The following is an 8528-nucleotide window of genomic DNA, read 5'->3' on the forward strand; positions in this document are numbered from 1 at the left end:
AGGGGTGATCTAAAATACATAGCTGGGAGAGCTTCCCCAGCCCATCTCTGCCAGGCTTTGGCACAGCCTGACAGCTGGATGGGGCAGAGATGCAGGAATTTTGGGGCTAAGCATCTTTGTGTTCCTTACAATACTAAATGCATCCCTGCGTGCCCACCTTTGCACGCCCCTGAGCCCCATCCGAGAGGTGTCACCCTTGCCTAGGCAAATGTTCCCTCCCAGGGCCGGGTCTCGGACATAGCAATGCGGTGCAAAAGTAACTCGACCACCAGCTTGCAGCCATGCGGCTGGTGTCTCTGCTCTGCAGGACGGAGCTCTTCGTGTTGCGTGGGCACGTGGCCGAGAGCCACGACGATCCATGTCTGTTGCCCCCGTGCATTCGTCTGCCAGACCTGTCCCTGGCTTGCTCGGCGGCTACAAGCAATCATCGTCACCCCTCTGTGCCTCAGTTTCCCTGCCTGGAAGCTGGACTTGCTGCTTCTCCCTGTGCCTGGGGTAATGTGAGGCTTATGAAAGGGGATCATATCAAGCGCTGTGCTAGTGGTCACCCCCTGCCTCACTGTCCACATCCCCAGGTGGCCCCGTTTGACTGCAGGTGCCAGGGGGAGTGACTCACTCCCAGCTCAGCCTCCCGCGGACCAGGCAGGACTAAGCATGTCTTGTGGGGCCTCAGAGACTGTTTATCCCATTGCTTTCTTTCATCCTCTCCACCCAGTGAAGCACCACTGCAGCCTCTTTCCATGCGCCCCTTCTCTAATGGGCACCTTTCCTTCTCCAGCTGGGTTAAAGGAGCTGGATGAACAGCCTAGGAGATACTTTAATGGGACAGGGGATGCAAATTAGGGCTCCTGAGAGAGCAATTTAGAATCTACTAACTAGGGCAGGTCAAGGACTAGTCTAGATTGCAGCAGTGGGTGACCAAAGGGGCTTGCTTGTGTGAGCCTGGAGAGCTGGGAGGTTGTTTCCTAGCCGCCATCTGGCTCTTTCAGTGGCCTCCACGTGCTCCCATTTCACTGCCAGCCTCTGAGCATCGTGGCAGCATTGCCATTTGGCTTGCAACCCCCTCAGTTAATGCAGCGCCAGGGTCAGCTCCGCAGAGGAGGTGTGATACGGGCCAGGCTTTCGGTGAGGGGGTCAACTGAGCCTGACCCCATTCTTACTAAGCAACAGGGGGAATCCAGAGCAGGCCTGACTCTGGGCAGGGCGTAAAGCAACCTGCACGAGACATAAGCCAGGTCAAAGTCCAAGGTGTGAGTTGCCTCTATGCCGAGGTGTTGCCGGCGAGCTTGGAATCGAGCCGTGTGTTTCTGGGATGCTCCAGCACCTTCCCGGGGATGGACCCAATAGGCAATTAAATGCATTTCCTTAGGGACCTAGAGGGACACCGGGCAGCTGTGCTGGGGGTGGAGGAGACAGGGGGCTGCTGGCAGAAAGACCCGGCCTAGAGGTGAGCAGAGCGTCTCTATCTGAGCACCGAATTCCAGCTGGACTCGAACCCGTCGCTGGAAAGCCCGAGGGGGCATCTAGCCCTGAAGATGCCTCCCTCCCAGCTCCTGACTTGCTGGTGTCCTGTGCGGTCGGGCCCAGCCTCGAAGACCTTCCAGTGCAGGTCACTGGCGGTGCGATCTTCGCGGCCTCGTTTGAGCGCTCGTGTGCCGGAGGGGCGTGGAGGGACCCCCAGTGCTTCCTCCCCGCCTGCCCCCACGAAGGTACTTGGGGCTTCCTTTGGTGCAATGATGGATGGTGCTGAGCTGCGGGCATGCATCATTGCGGGTGGATTATGCCGCCTTGCTGCCCCTTCTCCGTGGGGCTCCATCTGGTGCGAGCAGGGGCACGGGGGTGCAAAGGCAGTCCGTGTCATGGAGCAAAGTACATCAATAACAGCAAAGGAAGGATGTCCCAAAGGAGAAGGAGGAGGATCTAGAGGCAAGAGGCACAGTGGCTGGAAGGGGAGGGGATGGAGGCAGGCCGTCACTGCTGGCTCTGCCACTGATTCACTGTGTAACCTTAGGCAAGTCACTTCCCATCTCTATGCCTCACTGTCCCCAGCCTTTGGGACACAGCACTGGCCTCCCTAAAGGGCTGAGGAGAAGGATGCATAAGGATGAGGATCCCAAGCTGGCATCAGGGCCAGTTCAACCCAGCTACAGATGGTGCAAGTGACTCTCTAGGGCACGTGATGAACGTAGGATGAGAGTAGACTGTCTAGGACGAAGGTAGAACTAGCAACCTCCCTCCCGGACGTGTCTGCAAGGGCCCAAGCGATCAGGGAGGAGGGAATGGACCTGTGGGGGGGTCAAAATCAGCCCGAGACAAGCAGCGGAGAAGAGAGAGTGAGTGAGGGGGAGTTGTCCACAAAGACCAGTAACAAAGCGCATTTGGGACTGGAGGGGATGCTTGACGCTGGCATAATCTACCAGGGAGCCCTTTCCCCCGCTCTTTGCTGCTGCGGCATTGGCGTAACGGCCCTGTCTCTTCTCTCCCCAGTGTGCGGACGGCCCGTTCGCCCCTTGCCCGGGATCATCAAGCGCATCATCGGCGGGCGCAACGCGGAGCCCGGCTCCTTCCCTTGGCAGGCCCTGATCGTGGTGGAGGACACGTCCCGGGTGCCCAACGACAAGTGGTTTGGCAGCGGGGCCCTGCTCTCCGACTCGTGGGTGCTGACGGCGGCCCACGTCCTCCGCTCCCAGCGCCGGGACAACACGGTCATCCCGGTGTCCAAAGAGCACGTCACCGTCTACCTGGGCCTCCACGACGTGCGGCGAAAGATGGCCGCGGTCAACCGGACGGTGGAGAAGATCGTCCTCCACGCGGGGTTCGACATCCAGAACTACAACCACGACATCGCCCTGGTCAAGCTGAAGGAGAGGGTGGCCATGGGGCCCTACGTCATGCCCGTCTGCCTGCCTCAGTTCGAGCACGAGCTGGAGGGGCCGCACCCCAACACCTTGGGTCTCGTGGCCGGCTGGGGCATCTCCAACCCCAACATCACCGTGGACGAGATCATCAGCTCGGGCATGCGGACCCTGTCCGACATCCTGCAGTACGTCAAGCTGCCGGTCGTCCCGCACGCCGAGTGCAAGGCAAGCTACGAGTCCCGCTCGGGGAACTACAGCGTGACCGAGAACATGTTCTGCGCCGGCTACTACGAAGGGGGGAAAGACACGTGCCTGGGCGACAGCGGGGGAGCCTTCGTCATCCAGGACCCGGGCACCCAGCGGTGGGTGGCCCAGGGGCTGGTCTCGTGGGGCGGGCCGGAAGAGTGCGGGAGCAAGCAAGTGTACGGGGTGTACACCAAAGTGTCGAACTACGTGGACTGGGTGGAGGAGAACGTGGGCGCCTCTGGGAGGTGGACATTGCCGGACCCCCAGCTGGAGAGATGAGCTTGGCGGAGCTCAGCCAGCAAGCAGGACTCTGGCCGGACTTGGTCACGCTCCAAGCCTCAACCGGTCCCTCCTTCCACGTATCCCGTCGTCCCCATGTGTCCATGCTCCCCCAGTTGGAGCCCGCTCCAGCCCCAGCCCCAGCCCTGATGGCAGCAGAGAGGCCACGAGCTAGGGGAGTGATGGAGACAGAACGACCCCTTTCATCTGGACACGTGGCGTCCCTTCGTGCCAGATCCCTCTGCTCTCTCTCCATGCCCGCTTTGGTGGGGAAGCCCACAAGATGCTCATCGCGCCACCTTCGCTGGAGCGGAGCCGCAGGAGATGCAGGCGGAGCGTGTTTTCTCTGCAGCATCCACAGCCATTTTTAGACCCAGCCCTCCCTTCCTGCCCTGCCTCCCCGATGCACCGCGCAAGGAGCTCCGGGCGGGTGTTGAAAACCATTGACAGGCCTGTCTCTGTCCCATTCCTCCTGTCATTTTTCGGCTAGGTTTAGTGGCTGGCTCAGAGCTAGCTGGCCTGATTCTAATCTCCTTTGCAGCGGTGTCAACCCAAAGCCACTCCACTTCTCCAGTCACTCCAGGATCTGCCCCAGTGCAGCTACCAAACCACAGAATTGAATGGCAGGTTTGGAAGGACCCTCAGGAGATCACATCTAGTCCATCCCCCTGCTCAGGGCAGGATCATCCCTGGCTAAACCAGGCCAGCCAAGGGTCTGGCCAAGCTGCTCTTGAAAACTTCCAGGGCTGGAGACCACCTGCTCAGTCAGAAAGTTTCTCCTCATCTCCACCCTGCATTTCCTCCGCTGCAACTTGAGACCGTTGCTCCTAGTCCTGTCCTAGTTGAAGGCGCCTATCAAATCCCCCCTCAGTTGTCTCTTCTGCAGGCTAAAAATCCCAGTTCCCCCTCCTCTCCTGACAACTCGTGTTTCCCAGGCCTCTTCTGTGCAAAGCCTGTTTTACCAGATGCAGTGAAAGCTTTCCCCGTGCACGGCATTCAGTCTTCTTGCCCCTCTTACCCCAACCTGGGTCTTTCCTGAGCTGGGGCAGAGCAAATGCCAAATGCCATTTGGCATTTGAGACCCAGCTTCTGTGGTCAGAGACAACAAAGTCAGAGGGAGAAGGCAGGCCCCAGAGACAGCAGGTGACTTGACCAGTGCCCCACGGTGAATCTGTGGCAGAGACGGGCACCAAGCCCAGCTCTTCAGCCCTGTGGTTCTTTTTCTCCCTGCTGTTTGATCCTGCCTCTCTGCTCTCCTAGGGGCCCAGGGAGCTTAGCAAGCAGGCTTCCCCTTTCTTCCCTCTCAGCCCAAGGCCCGGGCTGCAAAGCGATGCGCTGAGATTCACCTTGGTGGATGCACCTGCAGTTCAGCGAAAACCCCCGTATTAGCAAACCACGCCAGCGAGACGGAGCAGAGCCCTGCAAGGAGAGAGGGGGAAGGTGGTATGCTCACACAGGCATGCACTGAGGTGCCTTCCCTCTCCTGGTTCACTGCGCTGGCACAGGCCTTTTTCATGGGCATTTGCAAGCCTGCCCTGGGCCTCTGGGTGTTACGCCCCGTGGCATCTGCTTTGAGCCTGGAGCTTTCTCTGGGAAGCTCCCAGCATCCATCCGGCAGCCGGTGGGCCTGGAGTGGGGCTGCTGCCAGCCTGACGGCCCCTTCTGCCTTCATCATCTCGGACCCCAGGAGCCAGATCTATCCCTGGCTTTCCCCTTTGAAGAGCTCTGCTCCACCAGCCCCTACCCCGGGGTGAAATGAGGGGGCACTTGCCGAGAGCCCAGCTTGCCCAGAGCCCAGTCCCCTTAGTGACCCAGCTCACGGAGTCCTAACATTTTGGTGGGGGCTTGGAGAGGTCAATTCTTCCCCTTCCTTTCTTCTCATCTCCTCCCCATCACCTTCCCTCCCCTCTCTCGTCCTCCCCCTCCCTGGTCAGAGAGCAAAGACAAGGGGTCTGCATTTGCCCCGTGGGGTTGTATTCACTTACAGGACCAGAAAAGTCTCCTTCTGAGTCCAGGAGAAGCCTAGGTGCCTCCCCACTACACCTGACACTCCTCACCGCTGGTGTATCGCACCCTGGGCATCTCTCCAAGTCAGAAAAGATGCCCCGTGTTGTCTTTGCACACTTGCCAAGCCCCTGACACACTTCCATATCGAGAGGGCACTTGCTCCATTGGACACCTGCAGCTCCCACTGGACCGAACCTCAGTCTAACTGGGTTTTACCCCCTCCGTGGGAGTCTCCCCGGAGTCAGGAGCAAGACCCCCTGCCCCTTGAGGCTGCCAGCACCGAAACCAGGACCGTGCTGCCCAAGCCATACCTTTATGTTACCCGCGTGCCATGAACTGTACTCCGTTTGCCTTCGCGTAGCTAGACAATATGATATTGTTGATATATTTTTGTACGGCCTCCTGTCAAGCGCCTCGTGTTTCGTATGTACGGTCTGTATTATCCTTCCTGAGAACCAAATAAAGCCCCTTGTGTGGATAAAGCCAGCGTCCGAGGATGCCATGGCGGGGAGCACTTCAAATGGACAAACTGCAGCACAGCAGACCGGGGGTGGACGCTTGTTGGTGGCAGACCCCCACCCCAACACCTCGTCCCGTCCTACAACCACGTTATCCTGCCTTCTGCACAGCCCACCCCCCGAGGCATAGCTCTGCTATGATATGAGCTCAGCTCAGAGCACCGCAGCCGCCCCCCTTCTACATCATATCCATCTCCCCCAAACCCCAAAGTAGAAATAATCCCTAAAAGCATAAAGGATGATGAGAAGAGGGGATCCACCAATGTCCAGCCCTTGCAAGCGCAGGGAATGGGTCGTATCAGGGTGCATCTCTCTGATGCCAATGACCATGCCTGCCAGAGAGCTCACATCAGAGTAACACTGTGTCTGGGGGGAGTATTGGTGAGTTTTGGGGGTGAGTATTGGTGTGCTAATGGACTGGCTGACGCTGGCTGATGACAGCCTTTCAGGGGCTCAACTGACGGTATCGGAGCCATTCCTGGGGGAGCAAGGGGCAGAGGAACGCGTGCAAACCTAATGTGAACAGGCCACCGTGGTAATGCAGGGGGGAAGAGAGAGATAAAAGGTGGATAAAATGGGGTGCCTTCTGGTTTCTGCGGGGAGCTTCGAAGCTCCTTTTCCAGCCCTCCAAAGCAAAATGAGGTTGGTTAGGGTTTGGAGCAGCCCCGCGAAGGGAAGGGTTGCTCTGTCCCTGGTCCCCTCCTTGCAGTTAATAGGGCTGGCTGTTCCTTCTTAACGGGACAAATTGCTGGGCATTTCTGAATGTCTCCACACCTTCTCCTCCCTATGCCGAGCCAGATCTAAGAATGCATGTGTAGGTGCCTAAGTTCCCACTGGGAACTATTTCGATTGCTGTCCGCTACCCTGTGTGCCCGAGTAACACCCAAGCCACGGCTCTCAGGGGTTGTCCCAACAAATCTAAGGATCATGGGCTGCAGAGGGTGTGACTCCAGGGACCCTTTATCACTGGCCCCCCAGTTGGGTGAGGCTCATAAATAGGGTCTATGTTGCTCCATGATGCTGGCATGTAGGTCCATCGCACTTAGTCTGAACATGCGCAGAGATGTGTAGAGAGCTCACATCAGCCAGTGGGATGCAGAGCCGTGAAGGCAGATGTGAAAGGTCTTTGGGGAACGGCTGCAGCTCAGCTGGAGGTGAGATTTGTCCTGCGATGCTTTGCACTCGAGTCCAGTTTCTCAGGCCCTAGCTTGCTCTTCACTCCAGTTACTTTGGAAATCTCCCAGCTTTACCCAAGCAAACAACCAGTCTCAGGATCTGCCTCCACTTGCAAGCTCCATGTCTCAGAGTGGTTCAGCAAGTGCCTCTGATGCCTGACCTTGTGCCCTGTGGTTTCAGTGTGCGGGAAGCCAAAGTTCTCCAGAAGTTTGCTGGCCCGGATTGCCAATGGACTCTACGCCCAGAAAGGGGTATCTCCATGGATCGCCATGCTCTATAGGAACGGGATGCCCTTCTGCGGAGGCTCACTGCTAGGTAAGAAAGTCCTTGCGCAGGCAAAGCTGGATGCAGCGGGGAGCTGAAGACAGGAGGTGTTATGATTCAGTGCAGAGGAGGATGAAGAGGAAAAGGACAAAGCCCTGTTGACTCTGCATGCTGCAGGACAGAGTAGACTCATAAAATCATAGATAATGGGGGTGGAAGGGAGCTCAGGAGGTCACATCCAGTCCAACCCCCTGCTCCAAGCAGGACCAGCCCCAACTACATCATCCCAGCCAAGGCTTTGTCTAGCCAGGTCTTCAAATCCTCCAAGGATGGAGACTCTATAAACTCTCTGGGTAGCCTGATCCAATGCTTTACTACCCTTCTCATGAGAAAGTTTTTCCTAACCTTGCTGGAGAAGCAGCTGGAGTAGAAACTCACTGTTTCTCTCCGAGACTGAGTTCGATCCTGTGAGTGAATTGGGAGGAATAATGCAGTTGTGTTGTGCTATAGGTAATATCTCCCTGCAGCTTCGCAAAGCAGGACTTACTTGAACGGGACAAGAAAAGTTGGATCCAACACTGAGGGTCTCTCCAGCTACTTCAAACGCAGCCTTTAACACCCAGCCCGGCCACCCGCAGAGAGGAAGGAAAGAAATGTTGACTCAAAGTTTTAATCCAAGAAAAGCATCTCTAACAGCAGATCTCCCCATCACGTGGCCCAGCAGGGTCAGAAATAGGAGCAATGGGCAGTTCAAAGGCAGGGTGAAACCCAGGAGCATCCGCACCGGTAGAGAGGAGTGAACTGCCCCCAGATATTGCATTAGCTATGTGGCGGGCCAGTAGGGGGCGCTCCTGCGTTGAGCCGCCCACCTCCCTGCTCCCGACCACCTTCCAGGCTCCGAGTGCCTCCCTTAGGGTGCCTCCCGTCCGGCCGACCCCTTCCCCGGAGCACACCCGCTAGCCTGGGGTTCCCGCTGCCACCATCCAAGGCTCTGGACTCACTTCTGGCTCTGCGCACCTTGGAAAACACAGGCCTGATCGTCCAATGGGTGCTAGACCCAATACAAGCACTTGGGGCACTTCCCCAAGTCAGGGGCTGATTAGGAAGCCTCCCTCAGTCCACCGACCTAAGGGGCCTCCTTGGCATAATTTAGACCCACCCCTCAATAAGTCTCCACACC

At 57.7% G+C, this 8528-nt stretch overlaps 1 protein-coding gene across 4 annotated transcripts in view; it reads left to right on the top strand.

The window, feature by feature from the left end:
* MASP1 (mannan binding lectin serine peptidase 1) overlaps positions 1-8528 on the top strand; it is a 59264-nt gene that overhangs the window by 36055 nt on the left and 14681 nt on the right. Inside the window, exon 11 of one of the 4 annotated variants that reach the window (XM_014519357.2) lies at positions 7265-7399. The exons of 1 other annotated variant lie outside the window; for it this stretch is intronic. In XM_014519357.2, coding sequence (XP_014374843.1) covers positions 7265-7399 — 135 coding nt within the window. Of the gene's footprint in view, positions 1-715; positions 1238-2487; positions 5864-7264; positions 7400-8528 lie in introns of those variants that run through there. 2 more of the 4 variants (XM_006022443.3, XM_025202730.1) reach the window with 2 other exon arrangements.

The sequence above is a fragment of the Alligator sinensis genome, unplaced genomic scaffold (genome assembly GCF_000455745.1).
Source record: "Alligator sinensis unplaced genomic scaffold, ASM45574v1 scaffold301_1, whole genome shotgun sequence".
Taxonomy (NCBI): domain Eukaryota; kingdom Metazoa; phylum Chordata; order Crocodylia; family Alligatoridae; genus Alligator; species Alligator sinensis.